Genomic DNA, 20907 nt, shown 5'->3' with positions numbered 1-20907 from the left:
TCTGTGCATTGGAAGTCATTGCTGATGCAAACTAATGTTACATTGCTTTATTCTACCCCTCCTTTAAAGAATAGCACTTGAACAAAACGAGAGGATATGCTAGAAATTACTTAAGAGTGTTCAGTGTCAAATCGTAGTTAAACCTGAATCTGAATCATATATACATAGAAAGGAGGGCAGCTAAGGTGGTGGAAGACTTCAAGTGCAAGGCTTGGGATGGGTGGCATTGGGATGGGAGGTCACTTGGTTTGCTCAGCCTGGAGGAGCTGAGGGGTGACCTCAGAGCAGCAACTTCCTCAAGGAGGAAACCAGAGGGGCTGGTGCTGATCCCTTCTCTCTGGGACTGCTGACAGGGCATGGGAGATGGCATGAAACTGCACCAGGAGAAGTTCACACTGGGCATTACGAGGTGGTTCTTCACTGAAAGTGGCTCCCCAGGGAGTGTCACAGCTCCATGCCTGTCAGTTTGATATGGTTTAGTTTGGGGCAGTCCTGTGAAGAGCAGGGAGCTGGAGACCATGATCCACATGAGTCCTTTCCTACTTAAAATATGCTAAGTAGATATTCTCTACTTAGTTTTTGTGGAAGTTTTGACCCTTTCAGTTCAGTGCATACAGGGGTTAATATAGTAGAAGTTTTATAAATCTGTTTCAATATAGCACTTTATTTTGTAAGTTTTTTGACTGTCCTGAACTGAAAGTGATTTGGTAACACATCCTGTGTAAGACCACACCAAAAATCTGTCTAGTTCATTGTTCTGAGAGCAGCAGTTGTGTAGGACAGAGTACATGAGAGCAAGCACATAAATATACTTCTCTTGTGTGGCCCACACAGCCTGCTCCTAATCTTCAGGCTGTGATTTTGGATATAAGAATTCTTGAGGGATTTTTCTTCTACTTTGTGAATCCTTTTATTACTAGCCTGCATAAACTTTGGGCACCCACAGCATTCCATATAAAAGAATTGAGTTTGTTTTTTAATAAAAAATATATAAATAAATAATAAATAAAATATAATAAGATATAATAATAATATATAAAAATATATTATATATATTTATATAAATATATAATATAATTTAAAATAAAATATAATTAAATTAAATTAATTTATATTTCATTTAATTTAAATATAATGTAAACTTAATATATATTAATATATATTATATAAAAATATATATATTATATCTATATTATAATTTATTTTCAGTACATGACATCTTAATTTGTTCAATGTCCTTGTTGGGAAAGACTTTTTGTTCCTTACTCAGTTTCCTGTGGCCACACCATTTCTTAGACCTTTGTCCCTTCTCTCGTCATCTGTCCATTTTTGTCCAGTTTGTCCTATTTACTTAGTCATTCTTCACACAGAAGTTGTTCCATAGCTTTAATCTTCCTTGTCTCAGGTCTCTGTATCTTTTCTGTGTCCATATTTTAACATGGGAACCAAAACTGCAGAGTACACCATGTGAGGCACAGAAGGACCTCAGTGGTGGCATAGTGTCCTCTGTGTTGCCACTTTTAGTATTGGGACTGCCTTTCTGGACAGCCTCTGGACCATACTTGTTCATTAAAACTTCACAAACACTTCCCTAAATAGCAGGAGCTAGTTCAGAGCACATTCTGTTGTGTATCTGTTTTCCCTGCCATGTTCTTTACTTTCCCTTTTGTTTTACTTAAATTTGTGCATTAGCAAGACTTAGTGCACTGAAAGACTGTTCTCTTTTCCAAAAAAGTCCAGGATATTCTCTGGACTACAATCAGGATGTTACTTATATACTTACCCAGTATTAAAATTTTCAACATCCTGCCTGAAGGGTATGCTATGGAATATTCAAATTATCAAAATGGCAATTATTTTTGCAAATGTAGTCAATGTTTTAACTGATGCTTTCTGAGCACCTTGTATAGATTTTTCAGAGTTAATGACATTGGCCTTTGGAAAAATCATGTTTCTTTAAGGTGCAGATTAGCTATTGATAATTACATAGGATTTTTCATCCTAAGTTGAAATATGTATGTGTATAGAAACAATGTAAGGTAACAGAAGTAAAAGAACTAAGCTAAAGTTTCCATTAGGGGCAAAGGGCCAGACTTCTAAAGTATTTACTTTTGTGGGTAGTGAGAGTTGGCCACCTCAATTCCTTTAAAAATCTGATCCTGAAGCCATTTTAAGGCTGTCAATATAAAGGATTTCTTGAAACATGCTATAAACTCCAAAATCACTTACCAAGGGCAATGTCTTTGGAGGTACCTAGCTTTTACTGTAGAGATATAAAAGCTATTTGAATACTAATTGGTGACCTAGAATTCCAACCAAAACTCTAAAATCTTTAGACAAATTTATTTTAGCATTAAATATTTGAAAATAAATATCTGAATGAGAGGTCACTGCTTCCTTGATTAATGCAAGTTTGATCATTTCACAAGAGACTACTTAAAAAAGAAATGCAGCTACTGGTGAGGCTCCAAAGTTGAGCTTCAGGAAACAGTGTCTTCTGTTTGACAATAATAAAATTCAGAGGAAGGCTGTGAGACTTTCTTTCAATGTAAAAACAAAGCCCTATTTCATTAGCCACTGATAGAGTGATCAAATGGCAAAAAAAGTAAAATGTTCTAGCCTCTACACAGGGAAAAACATCACATTTTTTATATGTAAGTCTAAAAGGAGAGTATGCAGACCCATGAAGGCTGACTTGATTACAGAGCTTGATAAAAGGCATCTGTCCTTTGACTGCTGAATTAATCCACTGCTGTTGTTACTCCCCCACAATATAGAACAAGTGTAGAAAAGACCTGCTCAGATGCTATGGGAGTGAACATGTCTTGAAAAGGAAACAAAACCAATATGACTTATTCAGTCTGCAAAACTAGAAAAGGAATCCCTGCAAAATTCATACACTGAGGGAGAAGACAGCCCAGGCATTTTGCATTTCACCTGCACCAGCAAAAGCTGAAGGCAGAGGTAAAAACTTACCAGCTGGGCTGAAGAGAAGGAGGAAGGTGGGTAAATGCAGCAGGAGGAATATCTGAGTTTAATCTGTAAGTCATACAGATGGGAAGAAAGGAATTCATATCAAGCAAAATTTTTATTTTAAATAGCTCTGTATCTGATGCTTATGTAATGTAATAAACTGACAGTCCTGTAAGTATCCTTGTAGAGAGCATTCCAACAACCATCAGTCTGTTTTCCATGACCAATACGTTTGATGAAAGTTGGCTTGTACTGTCTGGAAGGCAATGCACTTCCCTGGGTAATAGACAGTACGTTTCTTTGGCACAAAACAAGTGCTTGCAATGGGTGAATTAACATGACTGACAGGGTTCTGTTTATAACAGCTCAACATGAGGGAGTATAACCATTTCTCTTCAAGAAATTTTGCTGAAAGACAATATTTCACCAAATAATTTTAACTTCATACTCTGGTTAAAGGATTTTTTTAAATTTAGGAGTCTAGTTTTGTCATCTAGACCAAATCAGAGTTTTTAAAAACTATTTTATCTCCTTGAATCTTATTTTAAGTCTCGTACATTTTTTGCAAAGTATATCTAAAAATACAATCTTTCATACCATTTATTTGTAGTATTTTAAATAGTTTATCTTGTGTAATGTTATGGTTCCACATACTGTATGTAGCTCTGCAAGCAGAAACATATTCTTCACACTAAACTTTAAAATCAGAAATGCAGGTTCACATAATTTTATCTTTAGACCAAGCCTTGACATTCTAGTTTTGAGACATGAGGTTTAAAAAGCATGATTTTCTTGTTTTGACCTGAAGAATGTCTTTCATTATGCTGAAGAAAGTAGATGGCAAAGAGGAGCTGTCAAGGAGGAGTAGCAAAGTGAATGGCATAACACAATGATGTTGAAAAGTAAGCAGTATTAATCTTCAAAACGTTTCCTTTTCTCTATGGACATCACATGGCTGTGAGGATTTGTCTCTAGAAGAGATTCTGCTGGGGTTACGTATGAGGTTTTCCTTGTTTTCATAGGGGTTTGAGGTTTGTTTTCATTTTTAGATCAGTTTAGGTGCTTCTTGATCTAAGATGGGCTGAGTCCTCTCCAGTCTGTGTGTGCATATTCCAAACAAGTAGCCCCTTTTATGTCCTTATTAATTTATGTCCTTTCCCAGCTTTATGTTCTTCTTTCCATTAGATGTGTATTTGCCTCACTGTGTTGGGCTGAATTCACCCTTTTTAGAAATACCTAGTTCTGCTTCCTATTGGTCTTACATGATCCTTGTACATCTCATTGATTCTCTTCCAAAAGTCTGTCAGCTGAGTCTGTCAGGTTCCCTAAACTGATTAAAAACCATTTCTTTTGGAAAGAAGCTAGAAAATCAACATTGGTTTCTCTCCATCTTCTAATGTGTCTTCTAGTCTGATTAAAGTTGCCTTCTGGTAGTCATTGGCAAACTGTTACCAGCTGATACAGTTGATATAAAACTTCTAGATTTTATGTGTTGAACTCCTATTTTATTTATGAAAGCTGAAATGGAAGTTGGTTTGGATGCTCCTGGTCTGTCCCTCTGACTCACTTCCTCCCTGTTGGTTTCAATAACAAAGAGGTCTCCTAATCATCCTTGGACAATGCATTTTAATCCTTTTTCCTGAGCTCCCTCCTATAAGGAATTTCAGGTTTCCTTTGGAGGGGGAATGTATGCATAGTTGACATTTCAGTTTTCAGTAGCATCTGAATGTGGGTGCCACCTCATACACAGCTCCTCCAAAGACAGTACATCTGCCACAGAAGCAGCTTGCTGACCAGATGTGGATTTTTGTGAACACAGTGAGCTCAGCCCAGAGAGAGAGCCCACAGGTCAGAACCTGGGACTTGTTCCCTGTGGTGAACTAAGAGAGTTAACAGTAGTAACATTGACTCAGGAGATCTTTCAATCCTGTATTCCTACCCGGCAAAAGATACAGGCACTGGTATGACCAAATTTAGCAATTCTGATCCTGAATGTTCTTAATACAGGTATATGAGATGCACATTTTATATCTGTGTACAAAATGAGTCCAGTTATCTGGACTCAGCTGTAATATTTTCCACTGGTAAGTTTTTAAAATGCAGTTCAAGTTCAGAGTTAAACACATCCATTGAATCATAGCACAGATCTTTGCACATATATACAACAAAATGTTTATCCAGTCGGGAAAAATAAATGGGTAACAACAAACTGCATTATTTTCCAACAGAGTACAAAAAACTACCTTGTGAATATGCAATGTACCTAACTTAGTTTACTGTTTGATTAAGGTCTTGGCATTGACAAGAGGACATCTTTGCCACAGAGCAATTTTTCTCCATGGTATGATACACTTTTCAATACATCCATACATGCAGCAATAAGACATGGAAAATGGAAGTTACTAACTGGATATCCAGGTAACAAAATAACTCCTTTTTGTACAGTGCATCCTATCTCCCACCCACCACAAACACAGTTTAATTTGGTTTCATGTATTTTAATTTATTTTAGTAATTCTGATAACTTCTTAAGTTTTTGGCCACATGCTAAGGTCTAGAATGAGCACTTCTAAAATCCAAACTATGTATTTTTTCCATTTTCCAAATATTTTATCTGCAACTTACTCGAACTGTAGGGAAAAAAAAAACGTCATAGACTATCTCAAGTTAGAAGGGACCTATAAGGATCATGGAATTCAAGAAAAAGGTCTATTAATTTATTTGATATGAAATAAAGTTACATGGAATTTTGAATCTCAGCGGTGCAGTGTTTTGGGGTTTTTTTGCATAAATGAGACTCCTATTTAGGTAGCCCTGGACTGGAGAGACTTTGGTGCAGGGCTAGAGTTAAGGTGTGCAGCAACAGTCAGTCTGCAGGGGGTTGTGAAGGGACCTAGTGAATTCATCACTTCCAGCAAAACTCTGTCTCCACACTGCTGCTCTGTGTTTCAGAACTGACCCTTGTTCTGTTCCTGTTCCTGCAGGTTGCAGTCACTGGTTCCCTCCACCGTCTTTATTCAATGAGTCACAGATTCAGTCGTCTGATCCATCAACAAAGAAACTTTGGCTGTTTGATATTGTTCACGATCCTGAAGAGAAAAATGATGTATCTGAAAAATACCCTCATGTGGTGGAAAAACTGCTCTCACGGCTTCAGTATTATCACAAACGTTCAGTGCCTGTGTTCTATCCTGATGAGGATCCCGGCTGTGATCCAGCAGCAACTGGGGCTTGGGGTCCTTGGGCATAGTGCACACACTGCATCCTGCAAAAAACACTGTAGCAGACTCTGGTGTATGGACTAAGAGTCTTAGTCATGTATTTTGTACTTTCTTTAATGAGCTGTTTCTAATCGTGAGCCTATTCTTTGAATGATTCAGTATTTCTTATTCTTGATATGTTGGGGATCATATTTCAGTCTTTTCTCACTCTCTCATTCCCAAAAATTGTATGTGAAATGTTAATAAAATTATATATATTATATATAAATATATTATATATTTTTAATATTCTTTGTCTAGAATATGCTTTAAGTGCAGAAGATGAACATTGCCTCTTTCCTTGAAAGAAATTAAAAGGAATTTAATTATTTGTAAAGAGTTACGGCAGCAGGCACATCTAAAATTAATCAATCTTGTGGAGTATACTGAATTCTGGTTTCATGTTTGTCCAGAAGACAAATTCCACTTAAAGGTATTATATATCTGTATTGGCATAAAAAATTTTGCCTTTAACATGTACTTCTATTCAGAAAAAGGAAGAGTAAAAAAGAAAACCTCACAAATACAACAAAATCTCTCTTTCTTGTTCACTCTCAACTCTCAGGACTGCCAGGTAAAGGATCCTGACAGGCTGCAAAAATGGGTGAATAAAGATTTCATGAATGTTAACAATTGCAGATTCCTCCACTTGGGATGGAACAGCTGCATTCAAGAGTACATGCTGGGCCATGACCAGATGGAAAGCATTTTCATGGGGAAAAAATCTAGGCATCTTTCTGGACAATAATTATGACAAGAGTTGCCATTTCCTCTCTAGGTGAAGAAAACCAACCACATGTTGTTCCTTATAAGCAAGAACATAGCCGGCAGGTAAGGGAAGTCTTAATTCCCTTTTTTAGTACTCGAGCATAGCATCACATTTTGAGCTTCCCTGTACAGGAAAAGTATTGACCAGTTGGAGTTAGTTCAGTGGAGAACTATTAATATGATCAGGGGGAGGATAAAGAAATGGGGTAGTTTTGCTGGTGAGAAAAAGGTGAGAGCTATCTTCAGCTGCCTAATGTGAGAGCATAGAGAAGAGGAAGCCAGACTCAGAGATGCACAAGATGAAAAGCACACAGGGAACATGTGGAGTTCCAGTGCAATACAAGGAAAGGAAGAAAACACCATTAGTTTAATTAAATATGGGAAATATGAGACTATGGCAACCCTAATCCTGGGGATATTCAGTCTTTGGTTGGAGAAGATTCTGAACAGTTCTATCCCTGAAGCCGGATCAAGTTTCAAATTGACTTGGTTTGGTAGAGGTGGTGAGGAACAACAAGTGACCTCCAAAGGCCCCTTTCTGCAGGAATTACACAACAATTCTGTGATGAACAAAACCTTACTTTTATTACCTGCCTGGTAAGTACTCTGTGTTTATTACCATAGTGGAGTCTGTTTTCATCCTGAAGTGGGCTCTGGGCCATGAAGAAACCAAGCCAAGAAACATTTCTCAGTTACTCATCAAATTGATGCAAGATAACCTGCCAGCTTTCTATTAGTGTCTCAAACCCTGAGTTCTGGTACTGCTTCTCAGTGTCCTTGGCTGAGTTCTCAGGATGCAGAGTTCAATCTGTCATCATCTCCAGAAACCAGGAATCTAATTGCCTTTTTCCTGGCTGCAGGATCAACTCATATAAATTGCACTAAAATTTTGCACAACTTCCCAGTTTTCTCTTGGGAGACTTGTGCTAATTGTTAGCAAACAGATTAATGAAGGGAAAGGCTTGACAAAATCTGTGCATTAAAAAAAAAAAAAAAAAAAAAAAAAAAAAAAAAAACACCACAAGTCTGGAAAAAGGTGAGATAAGAAAACTGAAAATGCTTTCTAATACAGCTGATTCTCCACTACACTGTCTTTAATCTAATCTTAAATGCTTGTCTTTTCTACCTTTGATGTTTTTTCTGTAAGTAGAAGTGAAGCTAAAGCTCTCCAGAAGCCTGTTTAGCTTTTTATCTTTCTCCCAAAGAGCTTTATGTTTCTCTGGCTCCTTTGTCAACTCTGATCCATTATGTCAGTATCTTTTTCTACTCTATTTCGTTCGCTATCTTTAGCCTTGAAGACAAAGAGGAAAGAAAAGTAGTTGCAGAGAAAGTAATTCTCATATCATAAGCAATGTATTTTCTCTGTGGTTTAATTGGATGTATTCCTGTGGAATCCTGTTTCAGACCAAGTTTCAGTTTCCTTCTCCATTCATCCATCAGTGGCTGAAAGCAAATGGTTGCAGCAGGATGTGACTGGGCAAGCTCTTCAGATTGTTCCTTACCTTCTCAAAAATTGCTCAGAGCCTCAAAGACTAGTTTCTCTTCCATTAGGTTGCCCCAACCTTTCCACTGGGGCCCTTAGGTATAATGCCTAGCCTTACAATACTTCCTAAGCTGTTGGTATTCACACAGTCCTGCATTTCCACATCTTATCTAGACACTGGGAGAATCATGAGATTGTTACCTGCCTCCAGGTAATTTATATTCTTGTTATTAAAACATATGTGCTGTGACAGAAGCTCCTACTATACTACAGTTAGCAATATTCATACAAACTAGTATTTTTAAAATATTAAATTAAAAAATACTTTATGTTCCACAGAAGTGGTCTCCAAACTGATACCTGATCATATCTCCTTCCATTTCATGAAACACATTCAGGCTTTTCTTTCTGTCATGTGGTTCTTCACTGATTTCCTGCTCAGGTTTTAGCTAACACACAACTCATACAAAGACCTGATGTTGTTAGGACCAGCCTTGTGAAATCCAAGTGACAGCAACACCTAGGGAAGCCCACAGAAATTACTCAGGTCATCACAAAGCCCTTACTTGTCTGCTGCAGACATAATCCTTCCTACTGATTGTCAGTTCCTTCTGATCCCATAACTTATGGCAATCATGTAGGCCAAACTTTAAAGCTGGAAGTTGTACATGCTTGTTGTACAGCTTGCCCAAAAACACCTCTGGAGCATATCCAGCATCAGCCAGTCTGCTGAGGTTTTCATGCTTCCTGATGGGATGCATGGGAGGCCTGCACTGTGACAGAGCAAAAAGGATGAGCACTCTCACCAGCAGCTCTGGGAATATTTTGCTTATAATCTGTAAATTATGACTTAGACAACTTGTGAGTTAAAAACCTAAGAATTAAGGAATGGATTAGTGAATTCCCACATTGGTCTTGTCTGTATGAAGGGGATTGAGCCTTTTTTTGATGTGTGTGTTTGTTTCCTTTCCTAATGAGCTCGTAAAATAATTTACAGACCGTATTGTCCTGTAAATTAGAGAGATCCAACTGGACTATGACAATCTTGGCTCCAGAACACAGCAGCATTTCAGTTTTGAGCTTTTGAAGATTCTTTATGATAGCTGAAGCACAGGCTCTGTTATTTGCTGATCACATCAAAGTAGAGAAAAGGTAAGCAACAAAACCTTTTTATAAGCTATTGCATCACATTGACAAAGCTTGCATCTTCCTTCCAAGCCCTCAAAAAAACCTTAATTGCAGTTTCCTTTTCCAACTGTTGCAGTCAGTTTATTTTATACTGATACAATGTTTTATATTACTTTATAACTGATCTGTTCAGTGCAACTCTAAGTTCCATATTCTAATTGTAGCATGCAGTTAGTAACATAGTTTTGAGTACAGGATTCTGAAAGAGTAGAGTGTTAAATTACCTTTTGTGACCTTTAGATTTACTATTTTTGCATGTGTCATAAGGATACATGTTGTCCTTCAAATGTCTTTTTGAAATAAATCATCCAAAGAGCAGAAGTTCCATTAGTTCTTATTCATCCAGAATGTTTTGGTATAGTTTATTTGTGCAATCAAATGCAAATGGAGATGTTGACAGCCATTCCCCAGTACGTAAGGCAAGTAGATCCAAGGAATTTATATTATCCTCACCCCTTTTTTGTAGTACTTATTTATTTAGTGCCCTATGTACACATGCAGACATGTAAGATTAGAAAGCTAACTGTTCTCAGTCAATGTCACATGTAAAATTTTAGTTCATAGTAGGAGTTACAAGATGTGGTTTTCACAATAACAAGGGACTGGACTGGGTGGGGGAAATTTCTGCCCTACATTCCGGTGTGTCCTTCAGCATTCAGCACTTGCATTACATGGGGAAAGATGTTGTCTTACCCACAGAAGTGGAAACTTCTGTTAATGATATTTTTATCTGGGTTTTTATGCTGGTACCTAGTTTAATGGAAAAGAAAAAATCACCTAAATTGTAACAACTCAAGTAATTAATGGCATTGACTCCCATCAATGTCAGCTTCTTGGCTGAAGTTCAAAAAGATTTTTAAAAAGTCTAATTTTAGTTTCTGAGGTAAGCAGACTTTTATGTGTTCTCTTTTCTCTGTGTCCTGCAATCTGCATTTTAATGTCTTGCTGATGTTATAATTTATATATTTAATTTACTAGGAAGTAACTGTAACATATCATTGTCTCACACAGGTATTCAATACCTGTTTCCTCTCATTATATTTTAGAATCCAAAGATTCATTATTTTCCCAGCTACAGTAGACTTTTTTATATGTATTATTTTCTAATTATTTTCCATGGGTGGTCCTTCATAAAACATTTTAATTGAACTGTGTTAGGGAAAATAAACATCTGGCTGACACGTTTAGATTGGCATCTGCAAAGAGTTGTACACTGTTAAGTTGTTTCAAATTGGGAAATAGAGAATTCTTTATACGTTTTGTGGTTACTTGAGTAACATTCAAAGATGCAAATATTTTGAACTCTAAATAAAACTTCATTTTATCCCTTTCCAATTTAAGATTCATTCTTAACCTAGCAAACATCTGAGCATTGTGAATGCAAAAGTCTTAATCTTTATGCTTTAGAAATTATTTAAGCTTCAGAAAAGTAACCAAGTTTAGGAAGAATGCTGACACTGGCTACTCATTTTGCATTGCTTACTTGTAAAAAAGATGTACACAGTCAAGGAGTGGATGATTTTATGAGCAAAAGAGAAGATCTGGGTCTTTTCTTGAGTCAAAGGCCCTATATTCAGCCTGAAAACAATTTGTCCAACTTTAGTAAGGTTGGTAAATGGGTCTTGGATAAAGATCTGAGTTTAATCCCCTTTGGAATTTCTGAACAGAAGAACCCAGAGTTTAAACACTTGTGGTCTGTATGGATTTGAAGTTCCAGTACCAGTCCCTGTTGGCCTCTGTGAATTTGCCTTTCATCTTACTTTCTGACAAAGTGGTTTAATGGTAGAAAGACTAGTAGCAACAGAACCTGAAAGTGTTTTATGCTTTCTTTAACAAACAGTAAATGAGCGTGAAGTGACATAGGGAATCCAGTTAAACCTGTGCCACCCTATTGCAGGCTTACTGAAGGGTCCTGATGGAAGGATTGATGGTGACAGAGTCAATGATAGAGCTCCTATCCATGTGTTTGGAGTTTGGCACACAGGGACATGCAGTCCACATGTTTGTAATCCTAGGGCCAAGGACACCCAAATGACAAAGAGGCAACTGAATGACGAAACACTTAAAGTCAAAATGAAAAATTACTTGACGCATAAAAAACACACAATGTCAAGCACAACCAGGGGATCCAGAATCTAACCACAGGTTAGGGCTGTCCTAAGTGTAGGAACACCAAACCATTTCCAAGATGTAGCAGTTATCATGGGAGGATTTGCTTTCCTGCCTACCTGCTCCTTTGGCAGCCCACCACAGGCCCCATTCCAGCTGGACCCCAAGGCTGTGTATCTCTCATAACACTAACCTTAGCTCTGGCATGATGGAGGGGTCAGAGGACCATTTATCCAGCCCAGCCCTTCCCTTGGCAGTCCCTTTGGAGCCCCACCCCAAGTAGGCCCATAGGTTTCATGTCTCTCTAACTATAAATAAGCTGAGGTTTGTCATGGGGAAGTAGTGCTTTTGCTAAGAGAAAGGGAAAAAAACCCTGCCAATTCTAAGTTTGAGGAGGTTAAGCAGTATTTTTGCCAGCGGGTTTCCAGCTGAATGTTTTAACTCTTCCAGCTTACTCTCTCTGTCAGCTGCAGGGAGTGGACTCAATTTTGTTTCAGGCTGGGTTATTATGTGGGAAGATGCTGGTTGAATACATGGTGTAAAGAATTCCCTGGGGTCCAAAGCTGCTGCTTCTGAATCCAGAAGTGCTCTCCCGTATTCTTCCAGTGCCTTGCAATTAATGTATGAGCTCATCTACATGGAGCAGAACTGCTGCAAGGAGCAGTAAAATCTTTTTTTGGCACAGAGCAGTCGGAATGAGTCAGCCATCCAACCACGGAGGGGATCAGTGACGGCCCTTGTGATAATTGCATATCATGGTTACCAGAGGCAAGGAGGATGGTGCAGAACTTCTTGTTGTGTTGGTGTTCCCTCCTGAGAGTGTTATTTCTGTGGGGTGGAGTGCAGAGATACTGGAAAGGTTGGTGATGTATCTGCTGCCAAGTTTCAAAGAAGTGACTACCGGCTGCCATCATCAAAGCAGTTTCCGGATGCTGATCCCCTAATCCTGGCTAAACTCAATAGCAATAAAGGCAGTTATATTTTTGTCTGCAGGACTATAGTTAGGAAAAAGTATAGTCTGAATAGCTAGATTTGGATCTAAGGAATGCAGTGTTTATTTGGACCAATCTTCAAAAGCCACAACAAGGTACTGCACCAAAGCCACAGTTCTGGGCTGCCAGATTTTGGCATTCAGGACAGTGATAAAAATAAAAAAAAAAGCCCTGTCTTTCTTTTCAGCTATGCATTCTTGCTATTTCTTCAAGCAAACAAGGAGTCAGAACACAGTGAATACACGTACAAACAAAGTAAGCTGTGTTTGGTATTCAGCAATGCTTATTGAGTAATTTCGGGCATAGAGCCCATGGTAATGAATGCAAAACTTTGATCAGGACATCTGTGGCCTGCCCAAATCATTTCATGGGACCTGCAAATCTGCCAGAAACATCACTCAATGGCCCTATTAACCAGGGATGTTGAAGTCTTTCTTGATTGTGTACATTCTCCAAGCACACTCATGAAGTAGGAGTCATTGATTTTTATTGGATAGAAAAGCCAGAAATGGCTTATTCAAGGACATCTGACCCCTTAAGTTTACCCTTCACATTTATCCTGCTTCACTGGGAAAACTTTAATGAGTCTGTCTGGATGATGAAAAGATGAATGTTGAGAGCATTGAGTCAGAGGGTGGACTTAACTTCCAGAAAACATTCTCTCAGTTCCAGCTTAACTGTACTTTACTCACTGTAACAAATACTTTGGGTATTTTTTAAATCTGTAGATTATAGTCAGAGCAATTCTATGATTCCAAACTCTCTTCTTGATGTTGCTCATCAGTGTGTAGTTATCCAGGAATACAGACAGTTCCTGGAGAACCATAGTTTTTTTCCCCTCTTCCCTTGTGTATGTGGTAAGAGGAGCCTTTTTAAAAAGGCTGTGAACATTGTGAACTGCCAGCCCAAGAGCCATGAAAGCACTGCTGCCCTGTAGGTGGCCCCTATAGATGTACCGAATTTTCACTTTAATTCTTGTCCTTTTTGCTTTGTTTTCGAATATTCTGTTTTACAAGTCATACTTGATGGATAAAGCACTGTCTGAAATAATCCCAAAGTGACTATTAGTCTGGTCTAGTCATACCCTGCAGCCCCAGCAGTGACATGTTGTAGAAACAAAGTCATTCTCCTGCCTTCTCAGTTCTGTTTTGACTTTACTCTATAATGAAGAGAGCATGGTCATGGTATATTAAACAACTGGATAAGAGCAACATATACATTACCATCACTCTGTTTCTAACTAAAGCCCCAAAACTAATATAGTGGACAAGCCTGGCTAGGAATTTACTGTCAGTTTTCTTTTGCCATAAATTCAGCATTAGAAAAAAAAAAAAATCCAGAACAGTTGAAATGGCATAGCCTTTGACTGAGTAAAAAATAGACATATTTATAATATCAAAGGAAAAACTTATGAAAATACCCCAGTTGGATTTTGAAAAATGCAGGAGGGAATAGAGCAGAACAATTGCATTTCTGTTTATATTTGCCCTAGAAAGTAGCCCACTGTGAAGAAACATTTAGGAATGTGAATGATTGAGAGATTGTCTCTTAGAGGCAGCAGGTATAGGATGTCTGAAATTCCTCTGAGTTATAATTGCTTGTTAACAACAGGATTTTTTTTGCCCACACTATGCAAGAACTTAATGCACATTGCTTTGTGTGGAGAAGTTTTTAGCATTCACCTTTTTCTGTATTGACTTTCTGTTAAAGAAAAGGCCATGTTACATGGAAAAGAAATTTTGAAAGGAAATTTTAAAAAATTATTATTCCAAGACTATAAAATGGAGAGAATTTTCTTACAAAAATAAGAGTTTCTATGCAAATATTTATTCTATTTTTGCATTAAAGGTAATTGCAAGAATCTATCTTCCTGGCTATAAAGACTGAGTGTAGTGTTAAGAGGCAAGTACAAATATTAACTCACAAATATTGTTGAGAATTTTTGTACTATGGAGTGAATTATGCATTTTAGATTTAATTTGTGACAAAATATGCATTAAATGTGTGGACCTAATCCAAACCCCAAATCTAAACAAAGCAAGCTCCTACGTTGTCTAAGTTTACTGTATTTCTAAATTTTATATTTTGAGTCTAAATATCAATATTGAATTACTTACTTTTTTTCAAAAGCAGTGAGGATGCTGAGATTCTGCTATCACAACACTGTTTAACAATTCTTTTCAGAGCCTACAGCAGTGTAAGTGTCATAAGCTGCAAGCAAAAGCACACTTTTTAACAACAGCCACAATCTATCCTTTTATTTAACATTATTTAATGACATTTGTTTGATGACATGTTCAAATCAAATGGCCTATTTTTAAATGCAAATGATGATATTACCTATAGTTTATTTTTATTATGCTTGTCATAAATGTACTCCTGATGCATGAGAATACAAGAAAAGATTTAGGAACACTTGGTTTCATCCTAAATATTATCCAGGTAATAAGTGACTAAAATACACTGATAACCATCAAAATTCTAGATATAGCAGAGATCTGGCATCAGCCCCAAATGCACACACAACTGCAGTGCACTTGAAGCACTATTTCCTTCCACTCCTGTCTTAGGAGCTGATTACTGCATAGTTCTGTACCACACAGTTCATAGTTCAACTCTGACTCTGTACTGTCAAAGTGAAACTGAATAATCCCACTCAAGGCCAGAGTTTCAAGTGAATGCAGTGCCTATGAACAGCCTTTGCTCATGAGCTGCAGTCAGAAGATTCTGAATTAATTAACAATTAATTCACATCCATGTGTCTTAGTTGCCTATGTGAAAAGATGGAGAGGACAAGGTACTGTAAGAAATACAGAAAGGTCTGTGCTGGTGTTGGGGTGTTGGTCACTCAGCCTGAGTGCAGTCAGGGTTCCCATTTGTTTTATAAACTGGCCCAGTCAAGCTGGAGAGAAGAATTAAATATTGCTGTTTATCATATAAACTGGAATCATTGTTAGAATTCATTAAACTCTTAAATTATTGTTCACTGATTAAGTTATATTTGTAGTGGGATCGTGGCTTATTTTGAACATCAATCTGAAAATATTCTAAGATGGCAACTGTTACTCTATATCACTGCTGGAAGAGGAGAAAGTTACTTTCTCAGCTAGTAGCTCTCAGTTTTTAAATCTATGCATATTGCAAACATTTTATTCTTGCTTAATATTATTAATGTGCTTATCTTTAAAATAAAAGTTATCTAGATATGACTCCAGAGAAAGTTAGCAAACATACAATTTATTCATTGGACTTCAGTCTCTAAACAGACCTGCAGAACAGACCTTAGGACCTATCATTAATAAGATTTACTGCATTGAAAATGTTATGATCTCCATTTTCTCATCTTTCTGCCCCTGGAAATGAAAGTTTTAAAAGGAATAATAAATTATAGCTATAAACCCCATAAAGAAATATGTTTAAGACAGAATTTTCTTTTGGTAAACCCATAGTAGAGTCCACAGAGACAGAGAGCACAGTAAATCTGGTAGATTTCTATATTTTTTAAATGGACCTATATTTAATTTTACATTACTGCTTAGGAATTGACTTCCAAAAAGCCGTAACAGTGGCTACTGTTCTTTCCCTTAGGGTCCGAACAAGGAAATCCAATGTTTTCTGGTCAGCAGTAGGAATTCCACTTTGTAATCTGACACTCTTCATTCCTCTCCTCTCAAAGGCAGTAAACCAAAAACTTAAAGGCAGAACAGATTTTCAGATCCTGTAGCATTTGTAAAGCCTCATGCACATTTAATGATTTGTTGGCACGTACAAACTGAAAGCTTCATGACCTGGCCTTTCTCTTGTCAGTTCCTGCTCTCATCACATTGTCTAGTTATGCACGTTTCACTGAGAATTCATGTTTTTGCATTTCTCTGATTTCAGCCCTATTGTTCCAAACTCATGAGGAATAAAAAGTCGTGGAAGAGCCAAGATCTTCATAATAGGAGGCTGATACAGCTTGGCTGTAGCCAATGGAGCTGTGCTGGTTCATACCAATAAGTATGCAGTGATTAGAAAGATATTAGTCCCTTTTTCCTATTTTTTAGTATCTGGTCTCTAGCAAGCATGTGGTGGTGGCATGCTTCTGCATATGCATGCAGTGGTAACAATTGGGTCTCTCATGCTCAGAAGGAGTAACTGAATTCTAGTCAGTCTGTAATTTCTTTCTGACAGGCTCGTTATTTCTCTGCCGATGGTATGGTTATGGTTAAGGGCAGCTGTACAATTTTAAAGCATAATTTTTCTGTAAGCACAGTGTGTCTGTTCAAACACACTTTTGTCCTAACTGCATAAGCCTATTCATCCAATGACCATGGCTGCATCAGTTGTAGAATATGGTTGTAAGATACTTGATAGAGCAAACATCTTGACACACAGTTTTGCTTGCTGCCGTTATCTCTGTTAATTTATCTTTCTGTGATGGATATATATTTTTACAATAGTAATTGCAAAGACTCTGGACTAGTAAAATTATCTAGTTGCTCTGGTTGCTTGTTCTCATTAAGGATTTGTTCAAGTTCATGCTGGTGTCAGCTTGCCCTCTGACTTCATTGGAAGACCTCAGTGCTATTTGAAAAAAATGAGATTTTTTTAAGCATGATACAAAATGCAAATTCAGTTGGAACTGAGTAAACTTCAATAAGTCTTGTTTGTAATAGGAACAAATGTAGTAAGGAGAGCAGTTAGGAAGTCTCTGGTTGTTCTTCTCTGTGCTTTCAATGTATGCGCTGCACTTTATTTTCATATATTGAACCTCCTTAGTCACTTACGTGACTAATCTATTCAAGATCCTTTTGAAGAGATAAGTATTTTTGTATCATTTCTTAAAACTATGATATTTGCTGAATTTTCAGAAGAAATTCTGAGAAGTCCACTCCCGCAGCTAGTACAAATTTCTGGGTAAATAATAGCAAGATTTTGGTGAATTCTACACTTGGTTGGAATAATCCCTATAGGTGACTCCTCTGGTAAATGACTTTTAGCTTGGGTCCATACCCAAACAGTGACAGAAACTATTAATGTAAATTAGAAAAACAAAATTCACTACATTTCCGTGTGTTTACTGTAAGGAGGTTGCAACAGTAAATTCCAGCATCATAATTTTGTGCTCCTAGGATATGATGTGGGTATTTTTCTTTGTCACTCTTAGTGAATTGTGTTCCCCTGAAGTTTATGCATTGCCTACAAGACAGAGAGGGATTTAGAAGAGAATGCACATACTACATTTACTATACCCTGTTCTTCATAGATCCAACACTCCAGACTTTCTGCACACCCTTTTGAAATCAGCTGCTGGGAGGAAGGAACACTGGCAACAGTGTTAAGGAAGTGCAGTCTCAGGCTCTGCACTCCCTTAATTAGAAGGCTGAGACTCATGGTTAATGGTGATTAATGTTCCGTTCTATTTTGCTAGTTCTTCCTTGTGGGAAAAAGATCACATAAAGCTGAAGTACTTTCAAGTAACTATTGATATTAATGAATTTCTTTTTAAAAGGAAAGTTATTTCTACATATGTTTCTGACAAATTAAGAATAAAACTCTTATCCAAGAGGGTGTCATTTAACTAAATCTGACAAACATAACTGCACCTAACTGTTGTAGCTGCTTCTCTTTCCCACACTGTTCTATTTTTTTTAAACTTCAAAGTCTCCAAATTCCTCCTGATTGATGCACTGATATTTTAACAATGTCTTTGTTGTGTACTGCAATCAGACAAGTGCTAATAACCTTGAGGAATCTGGCAGGGCTGTGGGAATCTTCCATAATTGTATCTTATCGTAAATGTGATGATATTGGCAATTTCAAGTGAGTTGATAGAATGTGCTGTTGCTGAGGATGATACCAACTTTCTTTATTGACTTGGAAGGGTCATTCATTTTTGCATTCTTTGCTGTCTCTGGTATGGAGAGGTTTTTTTTGGTTTTTTTTTTTTGCAGTTCTGGAAGACGTTAGAGACATAAATGCCCGCTGTATTTAAACAAAGAAATAGTGTAATCAGGGGGAAAACAAACAGGAAATCCTAATTACATAGTTAAAATTGTTAGCACGATGAATTATGATCAGTGACACTGAATTTTAATGTTGTAGTTCAAGTTTATTAACATAAATAATATGTTTGAACATTATGAGGAAAAATAAAGCAATATAAAGGTGCTGAATGTAGTTCAACTTACTGTACAACCATGTTAGTCCAAGTCTTGGATTTACATATTCAGTTATTTACAAGTTATTGTAGCTGAACACTTTAACATGTTTGTTTTCTTTAACAGGTTCCAAATGCAGAATAATTCCACTGAAAACTAGTTTTTGGGGCTAAGAACATTGCAGATGATTCACTACATGCCTAAATATGTAACCTCCTTGTGTTTATTCAGTTTGTGCCTCAAGCTATGGTTATCACTTGTTCAAATTCTGGTACAGACCATCCACTTCTCTGGTAATAAATATGGTTTCTCCAAGTATAGGGGTAAAAACACTTGATTTTTATTCTTGTGAGTTACTCCACATTTCTCCTTTCTCTGTATTTACATGAGAAAAGTAAGATACCTGTAATTTAAATTATCTAATAGACCCATGACTTGCAAAATATTTATTCACTGGATTTTATTTTTATGACCAGACTATGTAGAATAAAGTAGTGTTTCCTCTTTGGTTATTTTTTAAAGAGAGAATGATTCACTTATTATGTTTAGAGTAGCACTAATGGAGGTTCAGGGCCACTATCATTCTTTAATTAATGTGACAGATGAGAGATAAAAAGGTGATCTTTATTTGTTTTAACTGCATGTACTCTGTCTGTGCTTCCTGAAGACCACTTGGCCTACAATCACTTTAAAAAAACTATGATTTGGCACTGAGTCACATGTTTTGATTGAAATCAGATAGCCAAAACCACAAGAATCTTAACTTGTTAGAAATGGTGACTGTTCCAAAACTGTGAATCCAGAAGACTGGCACACACACAGTAAGTAGAGGACACACATAAAAGCTCCTGATAAACCCTCAGCTTTGGGTTTTATTAATTTTGCTGCTATGACATCACTGGAAAACCCTGAGCATCTTGCTGTACAAGGTTTTTTGTTTGCTGTTTCAAGGCCAGAATATATATTCTGCATATTAACAGTGACTTCAGTCATAGTTTTCAATATTAGAACTTGATCAGAAACTGTTTCATGGAACCATTTTTAATGACCTTGCACCTTTCTTGTTCTTCCTGCAGCACTAAAGTAACTGTGTACTGTGTCCTGGACACACTGTCAATTCCTTGACAGAACATGATGCATCACTCCATTGAAATAAAGAGGTGTAATTCTTCTTACTTTAGTAAATGATACTTAACAATTTTCTCCTTTAGGATTTTCTCTAAGTGCTCCAATTGTTGCAACAATTTGTAATGAAATGTGGCTCCCAGGAAAGTTCATCAGCTGAATTAATTTTGATGTTAAGATATGACCTGTGCTTACATATCATTCAGTGACTTTGCAAGTGTACCCTCCAATTTCTTGTGTAACCATCCCCTGAATACCACATAAGAGAAGGCAAGAAAAAAAAAAAAAGTCTTAACAGAAGCAGTACTAGTTGAAATCTGTGATTTTGTTAAAATGTACTCACCTAGCAAAACCCCATCTTTTAAAGGTTTCTGTGGCATAGTTAGACAGCCTTATTAATGTGTGGTGGCCACCATGTGTATTTTGTGTATTTATTAATATTTTGTGAACCACTGTAGATGTATGTACTGTATAATTACTGAATATGGGTGTGATCCAAGCTCTAAGGTGTAGGCAATGGCTTAGTAAGATCTTATACACTGAAATAGAAATTCCTATTATTTCTGCTTTGGACATTGGAATTTTCTTTATTCACTACCTCTTTGTGGATATTTTGCTACTGCAGGAAAAGCATGAACTGGTAACTATGTAATACTCTTGGTCAATATGTGCCTTATTTCCTCCATAATGAATTTCTTCTTTTCTCTTTCCTCTTCTCTTAAGTAGCCCTATAATTATCATCATTAACAATGTTTACTTTTAATCAGTTGTGGTATTTTAATTCTCAGGTCCTATTTCTTTTTCCTTATTATTCTCAATATTTGAAATGTCCTTGCAATATCAGTATCATCTACATCTAAATGCAA

The 20907-nt window shown here is 36.9% G+C and overlaps 1 protein-coding gene across 1 annotated transcript in view; it reads left to right on the top strand.

The window, feature by feature from the left end:
• Positions 1 to 6723, top strand: part of ARSB (arylsulfatase B) — a 64426-nt gene extending 57703 nt beyond the window's left edge. The window contains exons 7-8 of the mRNA XM_083884603.1: positions 5263 to 5391; positions 5958 to 6723. Of these exons, the coding sequence (XP_083740729.1) occupies positions 5263 to 5391; positions 5958 to 6223 (395 nt within the window). The 3' untranslated portion in view covers positions 6224 to 6723. The remainder of the gene's footprint in view (positions 1 to 5262; positions 5392 to 5957) is intronic.
• Positions 6724 to 20907: the final 14184 nt, after the last annotated feature.

The sequence above is a fragment of the Zosterops lateralis genome, assembly GCF_965231275.1.
Source record: "Zosterops lateralis genome assembly, chromosome: Z".
NCBI classification, from domain to species: Eukaryota; Metazoa; Chordata; class Aves; order Passeriformes; family Zosteropidae; genus Zosterops; species Zosterops lateralis.
This window is presented reverse-complemented; position numbering and strand designations above follow the sequence as displayed.